Source organism: Orycteropus afer, unplaced genomic scaffold (assembly GCF_000298275.1).
Source record: "Orycteropus afer afer isolate SDZICR_OR568_19922 unplaced genomic scaffold, OryAfe1.0 scaffold00142, whole genome shotgun sequence".
Classification (NCBI taxonomy): domain Eukaryota; kingdom Metazoa; phylum Chordata; class Mammalia; order Tubulidentata; family Orycteropodidae; genus Orycteropus; species Orycteropus afer.
In genome coordinates this window covers 7,969,521-7,987,616 of record NW_006921729.1, presented here as the reverse complement: position 1 = coordinate 7,987,616, position 18,096 = coordinate 7,969,521, and the positions used below count along the sequence as shown (strand labels likewise).

Sequence of the window (18,096 nt, the reverse complement as noted above, 5' to 3'; positions counted from 1 at the left end):
ACAGCTGTATAAAGAGAAAGGCTGCTATTAATGTTTAAAACAGCAAATGTTACTCATTTGAGTATTAAGTTGAAAAAGCTGTGGCAAAAAACATTAAAGTTATTAACTTTCACACATGACCATTTAACAAGAAATCTGAGAACATTCCAATGTTCCAAGACATCTCCCGTCAGAGTTTGTTATCTGTTTTTGTGGCAGATTTACAAATAGGCCTAAACCACTCCTACCCTACCAACCAAGTCTTTCTGAAGTTCTGTAGGCAGAGTAAAAGTATTTTACCCAAACAGGCTTTTTTTAACTTCTTACCTAAAGGATTTACAGGTCAGTATCAAACCAGGCCAACTGATTGCTGTCACCTGGAGGCAGCCCATCCATTAGGTCCTGGGCATGCCCCAGATCTGGCAGCCCATCAACTGGATAGTCAGCACCAGGGTGGTGGCCACCCATCTCATGCTCCATCATGGGGTCCATGCCCAAGGCATCCTGGCCATATCCACCAGAGTGGAAAGAACGATAGCTGGGATCTAGAAAAGCCAGGGATAACAACAAAATGGGAGAGAGGAGAAAGAGACATACAGGTTAACACTGAGTTGGGGGTATCCAAGGGCAGCAAATTTGCCAGAAAGTACTGTTTAGAGTCCAGTTTTGTTCAGCCAGGTCATAATTCAGTGTCAAGCCTTACAAGAGCCATGCCACCCATGAGGCTGTATAGACAAAGTATGTTCCTACTATAGGCTCCAATCACACCATCAATCTACCCCTAAATGTTTTTCATCTACCCTAGAACACAGATGTTTGAGGAGGAGGAGGCAGCAGCAATCTACTGACCTCCCCGGTATCAAACAGTCATCATGGGTTGGAGATCCAGGCAAAAACAAAAAGATCTGGTAGTGTAATCTATCCAATGAAAAGCCCAGATGATACCCACAAAGTAAGACACTGTTTCCAATGAAACTTTACTATGTTTCATCTTTAAAGTTGACTTTAATGTATCTTTCAAGGTAAGAAAGCTACAAGAGAGCTTTTAAATAGTTTAATTAGCTACAGCCAGATTATAAATTTAAAGTGAAGTTATAGTTGTTAATCATCTACCCCTCCATTACCAAGATTTGAATGAATTTTTCAGAGAACCACTCCTGATAATACAACTGTGTAAAATACCCACTCCAGATTTGAGCTTGGGGATAGAAATTGTCAATACTCACACCTCCCTGGCTTTTGTAAACACAGGTAATAAGGATTCTTTGACCAAAAAGCCATGCAAATTATAGCATTCTGCACTGCAAAGGTCCAATAGTAGTTAACATGTCTTTGTTTGTATGATTTTGTGACTTGCTCAGTGTGTGGCTCTGAATTCCCTATGCATCCCATTAAAGATATTGTCACTGAATGTAGAATTAAAGCTACTTTAATTGTAGCCACTACCTACTTTCCTGCCAACACTGGTTTCCCAAATGAGCAAACCAGCTCTTCTGACATAATGTTAGAATTTTAGATTGATCTGGAGTTAATTGAGAAATAGGAGACACATACCATCCTGACGATATCCAAGGGGTTCTCCCTGGGCACCAATATCAAGACCAAGATCAGCAGTCTAGAGAAACAGGTACAAGGCAAGGAAGAAAACAAAGCAAAATGAAAACCCTCAAAGCATATGATCTAGTATTAGACTTTCAATTTGCATATATTAAAATTATTCACCAACAAATATGTATTAAGCATATACCATGTGCTTGACACATAATAGAAAATAGGCAAAAGTGTTGCCCCCAACAGGTGACATTCTAGGAGATGGAATAGAATGCTATGAGGGCCAGCATGCAAGGGCTGGTAGGTCACTGGGTGAGGTAATAACCTAACACTGCCATCTCCTTTGGAACATTGGTCCTCAAATCCACCCATCCAGGGAAGAAGGAGGTATAATGTTTTATAAAACTAATTCCATTTAAAGATCTGAAGGATGTTAAGAAATGACTTAATCTGGTTTACATTTAAATAAAATCATGTAGCCAACTATGTTGAAAATAGACTTGGGGGTGGGGTAGAGGGAAGACCAGTTAAAGTATAATAGTGGCCTGAACAATATGGCTGCAGGGAAGATGTTAAGATCTAAAGATCTAAGGTAGAGCCACCAAGAAGTTGCTAACAGACAATATTATGTTATGGTAACTAAAAAACCAGTCGAGGATGACACTAAGATTTGTAGCTTGATCAAATGGAGCAACAAAGTTGCCATTAACTGGGAAAAAGAGAAATAGCTTTATCAAAAGTAATGGATTAGGGGAATTCACCACTCAAGTTTGGACATGTTAATAAGATGCTTATGAAAAACCCCACTAGCATAGTACTCACTGTTTGGCAATTTGCACGCACACACACCACTCAATACATAGGCTCTCTTTCCATTCATTCCACAAATAGAATCCACTGAGTGAAAAAGTTTCTGGGTGGCTCTAATTTTATTAGAAACCATTTCAATGAAGACCTCTGTATGTGTCCCTTTAAGGATACACCAAGGACAAATTCATAGTAGAAATTTCATAGTAGAAATTCCAAGAACAACAGATGAAGAGAGCAGAGGATTAAAAAAACACTACCAATAAACTGAACCCACAGTGGCAGTGCTTGTTTACACTCCAAGTAACAGACTGCCTCTCTTTCCTTACATGTTTTTGAAAATCTTTAATCTGGTACCATTTATGTCTGTAATGACTCGGAACAGACTGGTTAAAGGCTGTAGTTTACTCAACAGCAGCTGAATGGTCAGATAGCATAAAGAACAAACATTGAAGCCAAGGACACAAGTACAAATGCATGTGTACTGAGTGTGTTTTGAGGCAAAAGAACAAACAGATGCCTTACTTACGCTAACAAACTATCAAATAAAGGTGCTCACACTGCCTACCTCATTCCAAGCCATTGGCTCTGTTCTGAAGAGAGAACTGGTCAGTTCAACTGAAAGCCGTTTCTTGTAATCCTGTGGCTTGTCTTCAGACATTCGGAACAAAACAGCAGCTGCATATGTTGCTGAGAGAAGAGAGGGGAAAAAAGTCCTTGAGGAGAAGAAGCTGCAGCTTCGCTGTGCATACTCACTAACGGCTTTCGTTCTTTCTACTTACCCACACCTTCGTTCCTAGAGTGAAGCAGTTCTGTCAGAGGAGCTGTGGCTCCCTCAGCTTCAATAGCTTCTGCAGCCTCCTTGTCCTGAGCTAGTTCACAGAGGACCCCTGCAGCTACTCTTTGGATATTTTCAATGGGAGAATAAAGCAACTATAGAGAAAATACACAAACAAAAGCTAATTAAATCTAAAGTTAAAACACAGCAGGCACACCACCAGGGTGCAAACAGTCCTAATTCAGAGTGTAACTGGCATTTGCTTTAGTTCTGTAGAGCAGTGGTTCTCTAGAGTATTTCTTAGCTATGAACCTTTTCTTTAGAGACAATTCTGAGGGTTTGTGCCCCAGCAGCCCAGGCCAGCTCACCTCCTCCCCTCCCATAATGAACGCTCCAAAAAATGGGGTACACAGTCCCCTCCTTTCTCATGAGGCTCTGCTCCTTAAGTTTCTCCCTTTAGTGCCCAAGAAAAAGAGAGATTTCATTAAAAAAAAAAAAAAAAAAATGTATTCAACTTAAAGGTAAAGGAAACCACATACTGAGATTCTACTCTTTTATACTTTCAGAGGGCTTGGCAGGGTTGCTTATGAAGTGGTAACAGATACGTAAGTAACACTGTCAATGAGCCTATATTTGGTTCTCAATCTTCTGAAAGCCTGTTGACCACCAAAATCCTGAAATTTTACTTACGTAATCTACCCCACTTAGAATCAACATACCTGCACAAACAATGGAATGGTATTTAGTCCTCTGATTACAATTCGGTTGTGAACATCCCGAGCCAGAATGTGAAGGGCTCCAGTACAACCTTCAACTATCTCTTCCATGCGGACTCCCTCCTACCAGAGGCAACATGATTAATAAATAAGGCATTCTCTAAAGTTTATAAACTTGAAAGGCTTTCTAGTCTGATTAGCAATGACTACTAAAGTTACTCATATTATATACTCCGAACCTCACTGCCATCAAGTTGACTGTGACTCACAGCAATTCGTGTTACAGAGTAGAAGTTCTCCAGTAAGGTGTTCTTGACTATAATCTTTATGGAAGCACTACTGGGTGGGTATGAACCACCAACTTTTAGATGAGTAACCGTTCAGGGACCTTTACAGGACTAGCATGGTGGTGTAGTGCCTAAGGCATTTGACTGCTAACCGGAAGGCTGGTGGTTCAAATCCACCAACCACTCCTCGGAAGGAAGGTTCGGCCATCTACTTCCGTAGTAACACTCCCTCAGAAACACAAGAAGGGGTGTCACAATGAGTTGGAGACGACTCAAAGGCACATAACAAGTCCTAACCCTGGTACCTGTGACTGTGACCTCCTTTGGGGAAACAATTTTTCTCTGCAGATGTTACTAGCTAAACTATGAGGCCATACTGAATAGGTGTGATGTAGTAAATTACATAGTGTGGCTTTTCTAGCCCTAAGTCTTTGTAAACTCCCTGATGGAATTTGCTATGAGCAACTGAGTAGCTGCTGATTGTTAAAGTTATCCACCTGGAGTATTTCTGTTAGGAGCAGCACAAAGTAGTTTTCTGGCAAGTTCATGCTCTCTCAGGTGTATAGAATTCTGATGCTGGGATTGATTTGATTGGCCACTCTGCCAGGCTCAAAAGGAACCCTCCTAGAGGCAGAAGTCTGACTGCTGACTGAGAAAAACATGCTGCTGGGAGAGAGACTGAGTGTGTTCCTGAACTTCAATTGTAGCCTGTTGCTTCCCTAATAAAGCCCATCACATGTGAATTCTGTGTGTCCACTGCAGCATATTATCGAGCCCAGCAGAGAGGTAGTGGGTGCTACAGGAGGAACGGTTGGTAACAGGGCTAGTGGGAGACAGCATGTCTGGCCTTGCAGGGATAGGCCTTGGGCTACTGAGGGTGATTCTGTCTTACTCTTATGGGGTTAGAAGAGGTCAGAAGATGCGGCCTCCTTGCCCCTTTGACAGTAAGGTAGGTCCTAATCCCTTCTCAATGGTGTCTTACACACAGGGAGAAGGCAGACACCATGACAGAGACAGGTGAATGTATAAGCAGCAAAGAAATGCCAAGGATTGCCAGCAATCACCAGAAACTAGGAGAAACTGTCCTCAGAAAGAATGAAAATAGATGATATCGTGATTTGCATATCTAACCTTCAGAACAAGAAAATAAGTTTCTGTTCTCTGAAGCCTTCCATCTTGTGGTATTTTATTACAGCAGCCATAGGAAACTAAGAGCACGTGATTAAAAAGGGCCCTCCCTTCAAGGAGGCACTAATTCCAAGCAACAGCTCTAACTCCATACACAGTGCTTTTGTCAGAGGAGCTTTGATATACTTCAGAACCCCAAAGACAACTTTTTTAGCGAGGTGGTGGTTGTTGTTGTTATTTGCCGTCGAGTCGGCCCCGACTCATAGCGACCCCTCCTTGGGTTTCCAAGGCAGTATCACTACGGAAGTAGGATTGCCCAACCTTCCTCCTGAGGAGTGGCTGGTGGGTTTGAACCGCCAGCCTTCTGGTTAGCAGTCAAGTGCCTTAGCCACTATGCTACCAGAGCTCCCTTTTAGCGAGGTACCAACCATATATAGAACAAGATGATAGAGAGATGAGAAGTCATGTTTAGTTTGTTTTATATGTCTCCTCAATTTTATACATCTACATTTATTTGCTTCAAATTTTGCAACATTTTATCACCAACTGCTAATATTATACTCATCTGCCAGCAGAAAAACACTAATCCTTCTGATAAATCCTTTCATGACTATTCAACTGATAGCCTGTTCAGGTTTTTGCAAAGTGTCAGCACCATCTGCTTCCCCTATTTCTAGGTTTCTAAGTTTTAAAAATGGTTATAATTCTGCTATTTTTAGCAATTTTTGTAAACAATCTGATTTTTATAGGCCACAAAAATTCCTTTTTTTTTTTTTATTTAAGGATCAAAATGGCAGACCCTAGAGAGACTGGAAGACAAAACTGAAAAATGACCAGAATTACTGGTCAAATGGAGACTGGTGAAAACCCTGAGACTCTACGGCCTGCTCTAGGTTTTCCTTTGGACCGGAAACTAGATTCACTTCCATAGATTAACTCTCAGCCAAATAGGAGAATGGCCTACAAGCAGAACACCTACCGCAATGAGATGCACCCCCACCCCCAGATCAATCAACCATGAGATCAGAAAGACAGCTTTTGCATAGGGGGAAAGCTGGACAGAGGAATACATAGATAAAGACACAGGGAAGGGACAGTCACAGAGAAGAGATGGGAAGAGAGCTGTTTATTATTGGGATTATAATCAGTCCTGTGAAACAAAATGTGTATGAACTGTTGAGAGTAAAACAAATCTGCAACTAAATCACAATAAAAAAAATTAAAAACAACTCAGCCTTAGTCTTAGAATATAATGGCTAAAGATTCCAGAAATGCCATTACTTAGTCTTGAAATCTGTTACTATATTCTTAAGTTTGTGAAAATAGTTTAACCTTTCTGGGAAGAGTTAGTCAAAAGACAATGAGAAGTATTTACAGGTAAAACTCAAGCTATAGTGGGGGATGGGATCTGAAATCAGCCAGACGTGGACTGAAATGATGGCTATGCTACCTCGTAAGGAGGTAAATCTGTATGGATTCACAGTGAGAACACTGTATGAAGTCTCTAACCACACAGCAGTGAATCACACCCCACACTCCCTTTTTAAGACTGACAATGCAAATGACAGGCCAAAGACCTGAGCCCCATCTCTGCACACAGAAAGGACATCAGTTTTGTTAGTCATGAGTTAGCTCTTCAGAAGGGATAGGGAGAGAAAACCAGTGACAAAAAAGGTAAGGATGCTATGGATTTATGCATTTCTTTTAAATAGCCAAGAGTCACAATTAAGATTTACCTACCACAAACTGCTGCTGTGTTCCACCCATAGATGTACGGCGCTGGGTGTCCTGATGTGCTCGAACCAGCAACTGAACTAATCGTGGAATGGCACCCTGCTCACGCAAAGGTGCGTGATTTGCTGGACAAAGGGCAAGGTTTCTAATCAATCCAACAGTAGCCTACAGATAAGGAGGAAGAGTAATAATGAATTGGCATGTAGCTTAACAAGTCATTGTTAGCTTCAACTTCCCACCACATTAAATCTATTAGTATCAACTGAAAACAGCACTGACTGTGAAACACTTGGGAACCACCAACCCGCAGCCATAATTCCTATTTACTAAAGGATACAACTCCTATTTATCACCATCTCTTGTGCTTAGACCACCATGCAAAGGAAGAGCTAGAGACAATCCATTTTCAGTTCAGCAACATTTTACTTTGACTATTTACCTTTATCAGAGGCCAATGGGATGGTGGGTGTAGGAGTTTAACCACAACTGGTAGTCCATAGTGAAGACGAACAGCATTCTGGGCCATCTCTGCTTCCTGATGTCGGCTGGTCAGATGACGAAGAGCACAGATGGCAGGCTCAGTGATGTCTTCTCTGTCACCAGCACGAAGGACAGTACGCACAAGAGCCTCAATACCTCCCACTTGGCACACCATCATCTTGTTCTTATAATTATTACAAGTGAGGTTTGAAAGAATTCCAGCTGCACAAGTGACCACATTTATATCATCTGAACCCAGAAGCTGAACAAGAGTCCCAAGAAGACCTTCCATTCCTTCCTATGGACATAAAAACAGAAGCTCAGTATATATTCATCTTGACTCTCATCCCTAAGGCACCAATTTACTCAGAATTTACCTGTTTAGTTGCAGCATCTGAAAGATTCCTAAGAGTCCAAAGACAGTTCTGAACAAGACGTTGACTTGGATCTGTCAAGTGAAGTCCTAAAGCTTGCATTCCACCTAGAAAATTTAGAAGGGATCTAAGACAAAGCTGGAAATTCCTGACGATCAGCCTAAATGTCATCTCTAGTTTTAAGTGTCCCTCTATTTCCCAAGTTAACCTTTCTACCTAAGTGTACTTTATTTCCCTTCATTTTCTAAGGATCTTGCTCAGTGTCCCTTTCTTTTCTAGTTCACCTCATTAGTGACTTCTGTCAAACATCAACTGTTCCTCCTTTATGTGGAAAAAGCCTTCATTCCTCTCCACTATAACCTCCTCCCAGTAATAATCTTGTTACTTATATTTCTTTCAACCACTCTATCATTTCAAGAAATAATTACTGAGTCCTAGACCCTGTTCTGGGAGCTCTGGTAGCATAGTGCCTAAGGCACTTGACTGCTAACCAGAAGGCTGGCAGTTCAAACCCATCAGCCACTCCTCGGAAGGAAGGTCGGGCAATCCTACTTCCGTAGTGATACTGCCTCGGAAACCCAAGGAGAGGGGTCGCTATGAGTTGGGGCTGACTCGACGGCACATAACAACAACAACAACAACAGACCCTGTTCTAGGCGTTAGAGATGCACCGGCAAACAAAATTTCAGAAAGCCCCACCCTCGTGGAGCTTATTGTCTAGTTGTGGAAGACAGAAAATAAATATATAATTAATAAACTCTAAGTATATAGTATGGTCAGACAGTAAGTAGTAAGTGCTATGGACAGAAAACACGAAAAGGAAGTGGGCTACAATTTTAGGTAGGGTCACTTCAGTGTGCAGGTGACATCTTCACTGGTAGATTCCCAAAGAAAGAACAGTCCAGAAAAAAAGACACTAGAACACTCACTGCCAAGGACTGTATAAAATAAAGTCACTGGCTCCCAAGTTTCACAACCTTCCATTACTATTGTTAGGTGCCACTGAGTCGGCTCCCACTCATAACAACCCTAAGTACAAAAGAATGTGATACTGCCCAGTCGTTTGCCACATTCACTATCCTGAGAACCCTTAAGGAATTTTAAGAGATAAATGGAAACCTAATTTGCCACACACTAGCTTAACTTCACCCACCTCCTTCCAACTCAAATCACTTCTGAATGCAGAGTACCTTTCCTTGTCTCCTAATTTATCCTTCAGGTCTGTTTTATTTCTTCAAACTAGGTTGGGCTTTGTGGCGGTTATGTTTGTGTATCAACTTGGCTCGGCCTGGTTGAGTGGCTGGGCAGCTGGTGGTAGTTATTCCCCATGATGAAACTGGCAATCAACTCCATGGTGGGATCTACCACAAGCAGCTGAGTAGCTGCCTTTGGGATGTGGTCTGCTTCCTGTATATAAGGAGAAGCTTTGGGAATGGTCTCTAGCATATGGCACACTTGGATCCTGCATGTAGCCGTGTTGTTGCCCAGCAGCCTGCTATGCTCTGCAGACCTTGGGACTTACAATGGACTTAAGGTAACGGCCTGCCGTGTGATTTGGTAACATCACGACTGTGCCTTTTTACTTGTCAACCTTGGGGCTTCTCAGCCTCAGCAGCCAGCAGCTGTCTGAGTGAAGAAATACCTCTAGCTCCAGTGGGCCGGAAGCAGGAGGCAGAGCTGGACTCCAAGGTTGAGGGACTTTCACCCAGCCCCTAAAGCCTGGCACTTTGAACTTGGACTTAAAGCCTCCAAATTGTAAGAATTAACTCCTGTTTGTTAAGGCCATCCTATTTGTGGTATATTCTTGTCAGAGTGGCACTAGGTAACCAGAACAGGCTTACTTGCTATAATTCTTATGGCACCACCTACTTCCATTTATCACAACTAAAATTCTATCTGCTTCTCCCACTAGACAGGGATTGTGTCTCTTTGGTTCCTTCCCCATAGCAGTTCCAAAAACTAAAAGAGTGACTTACACAAGTGTGATATACAATAAAGATTGGTTAAATGGTTACAGTCCCCTCTAACTTTCTTGCTCTTGTAGTTTATTCCCTAGTTCTGATAATTCCATTCCTCTTCATGGCACCAATGTTCTCCCCAACACAAAACATCAACTATTTCTAGTCACTTCTTTAGCCCTATAAACATCATTACATTCTATGGATTCTTTCACAAATCTCAAACATTCCTTTCCTGTCTAAAAGTAAACTACTTCAGTGCCTATAACACATCCCATGGCCTGGTCTGCTTGCCTTTGGTCATTCAAATTGTTAATCTATAGAATGCTAATAGTTATATCCCCAACAAATGACTGCAGTGTTCTGCCACTGCTCAACAACCATCAAATGGCCTCTGTAAGATAAGGGCTAAATTCTGTAACATAACCTTGAGGAACCCTTCAGAATTTGGAGCCCACCTAGCCTTGCAGACTGAGCTCAGTATTCTACATCTATGGTTCCAACGTTGGCTGGATATGTGAATAAACTAGAGGAATAAAATCTTACCAAGATCTCTAAAGTTCTGAGTAATATGGTTCCATCTAGCCCATTAACCTCGTCCTAGACCATTCGCCCTACCACTCACTAGGTGCTAGTTACACAGACTTTCAATACCTGGAACTCCTCAATCTCTTTCCTACACAACACAGGATGTTTCTTATCTCTGCCTTGAAGGCACTTAACCTCTACTCCTCTTGGAGACAGGTTCCCACTCACCCTCCAGTCTCTATTTAACATCCCATACTCAGAGAGGCCCCCTCCCTCTCCATCTAATGGTCCAAACATCTCCCCTCCCATTAATTCTGTGTCACTATCAGCTGATGTTTCTCCCATAACACTTATTCCAATTTGTAACCATCCATCTTTGCCTATTTTTGTGACCCTCAACAGATGGCAATAACAAGCACAGGGACCATAGTCTGTTTTTTTGCTATCACAGTGTATATCCATGAGCCTATTACAGTGCTTGAAATGTTAGGTGCTAAAGAGTTTTAGAACAAATGAACATCAAAATAACCTTGGGAATTTCTTAAAATAAAATGCCCAGGCCTACAGTCTCAAACATTTCCAGCTACCTTGACCTTGGACTCAATCAGTCAACTGTTTAAATTATCTTGATACAAATATTAAAACTTTAGGGATTCTGACTAAATAAATTTAAAATGGTACCCAGGAATCTGTGTATTTAAAAAGGAAAAGGGAAGTGCTCCAGAAACTTTTGGAATAGCTAACAGAATTTGCATCCCCTTGGTTCTATATAAGGAGCCTAGAGGCACAGTGGATAAGGTTTTTGGCTGCTAATCAAAAGGTCAGCGGTTCAAACCCACCAGTCACTCCATGGAAGGAAGATGGGGTGATCTACATCTGTAAAGATTTACTGCCTTGGAAACCCAACAAAGGTTGCTATGAGTTGGAATCAACTCAACGGCAGAGTTCGGTTTAGTTTTTTGGTTGTTCTATATAATGCTTCCATAAAGATTACAGTATTGAAAACCCCCTATGAGGCAGTTCTAATCAGTCCTATAGGGTTGCTATGAGTCAGATTCAAGTAGACAGCAATGTGTTTTGATGGGTTGGTTCTGCATGAACCTAGCCATGCTTATATATCCCAAGCCTATATTCCCAGTGTTTGCAGTTACCCTGGGCAATCACAATCAACACCATCACCACCCCAAATTCTCAAGAAAATTACTCTCAACACATGGGAAAACCAGGTGTTACTAATTCTGTAATTTACTCCTAGCATTTTCTTCAATTAAATGCCTTTTTATTTTTCCTTTTTCAGGTTTGGCTTCAAGCTTGGTTCAAAGTGCAGGCAGATGTGGTTAGGTTATCAGTTGCAAGGAGAAAGGATGCTAAGTAATTGAGAATCAACACCCACTCCTTTCCTCTGCACACAATGTAAACCATTACATACATACAACAAGTTGTTTCATCAAAAATATTGAGAGAACATTTAAAAAAAAAAAAAAAAGTTTTCCTTATCAGACCACTGGTTCATTGTGATTACCAAGTATCAGTGCAAAACACTGCTCATGAGTGTCCATTAACATAATCAAGAAATCACTTTACCATCATATAAAACTGTACTTCAATATAATTTGTCATAAGATAATTTCACCTACATATTCACAAGTTTGTTGGCCAAGAAGTTTTTAGGCTGGTCTAAAATAAAAATTGAAAACAAACTTTATAAGCAAAGGATTAGCTGCCATTTTCAATAGACAGTAAGAACTCTCTCTAGATCAGTCAGGTGGCAAACAGAACTTTATCTGAGTATGATCCTGACTATAGCTGAATAGAACCACTTACCTTTCAGTCTGTTGAGGTATCAAGTTCTACTACCTTTACCTAAGAAAGGTAATCTAATTAGAACTACAGATTCTGTACACAAGAGATCTCAGAATAGACACATATACTTACCAGCTTCCACAATAGCTGGCTTATTACTAGAGCAGACAGACAGCACCTTCAATACTCTGCTTGTGGTCCACAGTAGTTTCTCATAAGTGTAGGTCCTCATTATATTTACTAAAGCTTGAGGTCCACCACTAGCCAGGATGATTAGCTAGAAAGACATTTGTATATACTGTTAATCATGGAATTCATATCAAGTGCTTGAGAAAAGCCTTACTCTCTCAGTCAAACTATTCTAAGTTCAGCCAGCTTGCCACTGAGCCAAGTATACTCCTGTACCCCATTACCTTAAACCTTCACACACTAGGGTCTTATCCCTTCCTTTTACAGCATTCCACTCACATTCTGATAGTCTAGTCCTCCCAAGTATATATCAAAATTCTAGCTAAATTCCTCTTGTCACAGTGATCATACATAGCAAAAAAAAAAAAAAAAAAAAAACTTATGGTATACAACAGTAATCCCCAAACATGAAAGTTGTATCAAAACAAACTTGTTGAGAATTTAAAGCCAGACGGGCACTTAAAACTCCTGATCACTTGGCTCTTTGCTTTTCCTAATCATAACCACCTTAAAAAGAGATACCATAAAATAGTCATTCATTCTTGCCTCCAGTTCCTTACATATTCCACACATCCTTAACCTACCCCTATTTTCTAAAACCAAACCTCATCACTTCATGCCTCTGCTCAAAATTTTTATTGCTCCCCATTACTCTTACTATAAAAGGTCTAAAAATTCTTAATATGAAAATCCTGCAGGATCTGTCCTATCTCAGTTAAAAAAATAAACAAACAAAACAAAACACCTCAAACCTGTTATCAAGTTAATTTCAACTCATGGTGACCCCATATGTTACAAAGTAGAATTGCTCCATAGGGTTTTGTTAGCTATAATCTTTTCAGAAGCAGATTATCAGGCATTTCTTCCATGATACCACTGGTTGGATATGAACCACCAACCTTTAAGTTAAAAGTCAAGTGCAAACCGTTTATGCCACCTAGGGACCTATCAATAGCTTCCTCCTTACTCTGTTTCTTAAATTCCCAAACTCTCCATACTCTTCCCTCTTTAGGACTGTCAAAGATGCTATCTACCTTAACCTAATCAATCCCATCTCTGAGAGCAGAGCTTAACCACTGCTTCCTCCAACAGGCTTTCCTCAACCCTCAAAAGCAGCTCTGATATATTTACCATGTGCTTTCGTAACACTACAACTTTCTCCAAACACATGAATTAAGAATTAAATAAATAGGTTATCATTTCCTTGTCTATCTCCTACTCATGAATGAAAATCCTAAGTGAAGCTTGCCTGCTATATCAAATATTTAAAGGGCTAGAGATATCCAACTTTTCTAAGACACAGACAAAGGGTAAGGCATATTATAAATTAAGAGTCCATGGAATATCATAACTTTGTCGGTCTCCAATGCTATTATAACAATATTAAAAATAAACTATTCTTTTACCTTGCTTTCTTGATTGCCATAAGCTAAAATCTGAAGGCAGTCCGTTGTAATAGCCAAGAATTTAACATTTGTTTTATTGAGCAAAGCAACCATTTTCTGCAGCCCACCAGCTAAACGCACTGCCATTTTAGCTCCTTCTTGATGTAATAAAAGGTTGTGAAGAGTTGTAATAGCATAAAACAATACAGAATCCACTGGTGAACTGTTAAAAAAAAAAAAGAAAAGCCTCATCAGAAATGCTGTGATTGCACTTTTCCACTTCTTTGCTCCAGGCATTCTGACTACCTTATCTTACCCAAGCATCTTCACCAAGGCAGGAATGCCTCCAGATTTAAAGATGGCCAACAAGCCCTCACGATGATGGGAAAGGTTGTGCAAAGTCCCAGCAGTACACCGAGCTGTTTCCACATCATTTGTATTCTGCATGGTACGTACAATAGCAGACACCATCTGAGGAGAACGCATGATGGCGTGTCTGGAAGCTTCCTTTTTAGAAAGCTGGTGGACCATAACTGCAGCTTTATTAACCACCACCTATAATTCAAAAATTAAAGACATCAGTTTTCAAACACAGGTTTCCTCTGCTATCTGAAAGCAGAGTATTCCCATGAAACTTTTCGTAAGCCAAAATGGTGTAAAGCAAAGAAGTAATTACCATTCATTTATATGGGAAGATTTTTTTTTTTTTTTTTTTTTTAGGATTTGGGTGAAGATTTACAGAGTAAATTCACTTTTCATACAGCAGTTCACATATACTTTGTCTCATGTCATTGACCAAAATTTACAATGCAGCAGCTCCCCTCCCACTTCCTCCCCATAGTTACCTCCTCCCAGTGTCCATCCCTTCATACTCTTCTGCACCCTGGGCTATCTCCCTGTGCATAAGCAGCCCTTCCTTCTCCCATGATTGTTCTCTCCAGGGCATGTGTCTACTTGAGGTAAATGTTTAACTCACATGCCTGTACTTTGTTTGGCTGGAAACCACAGTTGTGGGTTCAATTCCAGACCTGAAGGGCAGCTAGGGGCCATAGTCTCAGTGGTTACACCAGGCTCTATTGGACCAGCAAACCTGGTCCCCACCTTCTTTTTTTTTTTTTTGCCTTATATGGGAAGATTTTTTAATGTTCCCAGAGCCCAAAATATAACCTACCAAATAACACATTAGCACTAAAACAACACTAACATATAGTAAGAGCAGCAATGCTATGATAAATATATAGCCTACATAAAGCGGAAATAACACATGTACAGTTTAGTTTCTCAAGAAGGAGCTTGGCTATACACCTCTCACTACTAGGGGTGTGCACTGGCTCTCTGATGGCTGAATGCAAAATGCTGAAGGCTAATTTTGCTTTTTGTCTTTTTTTTCCATAAAAGTGAAACTCTTCAGATTTCCTTCATTTAGCAAAAAACAGATACTCATATTAAGTCTTTCATAAAAACGAAGCAACGTAAAGTGAACTTTCAAAAAGCGAGAGATGCCTGTACTGATGTTAGGTAGATCTTTTAGACTACCCCCTTGAGAGTTTCCTTCAAAACAGATGGAAAGTTAGCCGTATCATTGTTTACCTGGTCCTCATCATTTAGCAGTTTTGTCAGTTCAGGGATTGCACGTGTGGCAAGTTCTGCATCATCTTGATAGTTAATCAAGTTTACAACGGCATGTTTCAGCATCTGTGATGGTTCAGCCAAACGCTGGACATTAGTGGGATGAGCGGCATCAAACTGTGTAGATGGGATCTGCATACCCTCATCTAATGTCTCCGGGAACATAGCTGCTCGTACCCTCTGAGCTCGAGTCATCGCATACTGTCCATCAATGTCTGGAAAAGTTAAATCTAACACTCACTATCCACAGTTCAGCATTCACCTAAATGCTTGCTATGCTAAAAGGTAAGGGTGACAAGGGTGACAATACAATCACTTCTTTTTCTTCACAATACCATACCACTTAAGCTGCAACATCTTTTTTTTTTTTAAATTGTGATTTGGGTGAAGATTTACGGAGCACTCACTTTCCATACAGCAGTTCACATACACTTTGTCTTATGACATTGACCACAATTTACCACAGTGTAACAGCTCTCCTCCCACTTCCTCCTGATAACTACCTCTTCTTTGTGTCCATCCCTCCATGCCCTCCTGCCTCGAGCTGTCTCCCAGTGCATAAGCAGCCCTTCTTTCTCCCATGATTGTTCTCTCCAAGGAGTATATCTCCCTCAGGGAAATCTTCAACTCATATGCCTGTCTTTTGCTTGGCTGGAAGCCACAGGTGTGGGTTCAATTCCAGACCTGACAGACAGCTAGGGACCATAGTCTCAGTGGTGCAACACATTTTTTAAAGAGCAATTATTTCACACTCACAATCACATTTCAACTTTTAGTTAGGTAGTAAATAATACTCTTACCAGCTACTTGTTCTTGAGTGAAGGACTGAGAAAATCCCTGTTCCCATTCATAGAGGACTTGGGTGGTATCCACATCCTCTTCTTCAGGATTTCCTTTACCACTCAGAGAAGGAGCTGTGGTAGTGGCACCAGAATGTATTCCAGAGTCCAGGTAAGACTGCTGCTGCCAATGACTAACAGCAGCTTTTCTGTCTGGTTCCATGGCCATGTCCAACTCCATCAAATCAGCTGTAAAAACCAAACAGCATAAGCTTTACTATCATGTAAATTTTTTTTTGGAAAACTAGGATATGGCCCATTGAAATATTTTTAGAAATATAGTCAAACATGAAAGATAGCCAAGGAAAACAAGAGTGACAGCCAGGACTAGCTTGATAATGAAATATCCAATCTTTAGGGTACCACCTAACAGTTACTCACTGAATCAGTGGAAGAATGGTACTGCATCCAGGCTCCAGAAGCAGTCATCCAGACTAGATTCCTGCTGGTGGCTTGTTTGCTATTTCACCAAGCCATTAGGAGTAGTGAGCAGAAAATGGAGCAAAAGGTAGCCTGACAAGTAAGCAGGAGAGAGGAAAGCAGGGGGATCTGAGCCAGACTGGGTTAATGGCAACGAAGCAGAGCCCCAATTCAGTAACGGAAAACTTATGACACAAACCTTGGGTAGCCATTGTCCACGCAGAATTTTCAAAATCGTTGTATAGTATGCTTCAAATACCCTAAAAAAGTTAATCAAAAGCCATTAGGATTTGAACTTAGTTTGATTTTAATGCTGGTAAATTACTGGGATGGCCTGCTATACTTATAGACTATGAAAAGCTTAAAATTCTTTTTTATTGTGTGATATGGTAAAATACAGACCTCACAGTCTTTGCCAGACACAGTAACCATGCTTCGTTAATGTTGAACTTCTAAGGGAAAACTCCTCATTAACAAACTTCTCTTTTTAAGGAAGGATATAAATTGTAAATATTCTGAGTGTCAAAAAGCATTATTACTGGAAGTAATAAGAAAATTACTGAAAGTGATGAAAAATGCTTAAGAGGGTCTAATGTAAATGCCAGGGCGCTGGGGGAAAAAACATTCAAAATCAACTGCTCCTTGAATTCCCTCCTAATTTTGAAACTTTCTCACTATAAAGTCATAGATTCTCTTTGGATAGCAGAGGTTGACTAAGACAAAAAACAGTTTTTTATTAAAGGGGTCAGTTGTTTTCTTTTCTGATATAATACAATGCCATCCAAAATGCCTTCACATGAAGCAGTAGATTTTGGTATCTGGGCCAGAATAAGATTTCCAATTTTTACTAAGAAGTGAAATTACCTTTTCAAATTAAAATTTACAAAACTGCACTGTGTCCTGCTGGCAATCATTAAGGAGGAAAGCTAAGGAAAAACCTACTAAGTATCAAGTAAAGGGGATGGGAAGGGATGCTTAAAATTAATAATGTACTAAATATTCCAAAGGAGCCCTGGTGGCACAAAGAATGGTTAAAGGCTCAGTGCTAAATGAAAGGTCATTCAAACCCACCAATTGCTCTGCAGGAGAAGGATGTGGCAGTTTGTTCCTGTAAAGATTTATAGCCTTGGAAACTCTACAGGGCAGTTCTACTCTTCCTACAGGTTGCCATAGCTGGAATCAACTAGACAGTAAGAGGGCAAATATTCCAAGATGCAAGTGATCACTAACTACAACGTACATTAAAATGCTGTGTGTTCTGCCAGCTTTACCACCAAGTGGTGCTTTGACAAAGAAGGTGCTGGTAGATGACCAACTTTTCATACTGGTTCACAGCCAGTCTAGTGAGGTGGTGGACACTACCTTTCATTTTTCATTTCTTCTTTTTGCTATTTAAAATATACTCTTTTCCACTAATAACATTAGTCTTACCCCTATCTATGAAGTAATATATGCTTAGTATAATATTTTGTCATTTCTGTTAAGTCTACCATATAGTTAATGATAACATT

General features: G+C 40.5%; 1 protein-coding gene across 1 annotated transcript; it reads right to left on the bottom strand.

The window, feature by feature from the left end:
* Positions 1–315: 315 nt before the first annotated feature.
* CTNNB1 (catenin beta 1) lies at positions 316–16,797 on the bottom strand. Its single transcript, XM_007945743.2, has 14 exons — positions 16,785–16,797; positions 16,127–16,354; positions 15,288–15,541; positions 14,014–14,252; positions 13,719–13,920; positions 12,256–12,400; positions 7,838–7,941; positions 7,420–7,758; positions 6,987–7,145; positions 3,835–3,954; positions 3,120–3,270; positions 2,906–3,027; positions 1,534–1,594; positions 316–524 (listed from the first exon to the last, which is right to left on the bottom strand). The coding sequence occupies exons 1-14, from the start codon at positions 16,795–16,797 to the stop codon at positions 316–318; spliced, it is 2,346 nt and encodes a 781-aa protein (XP_007943934.1).
* Positions 16,798–18,096: the final 1,299 nt, after the last annotated feature.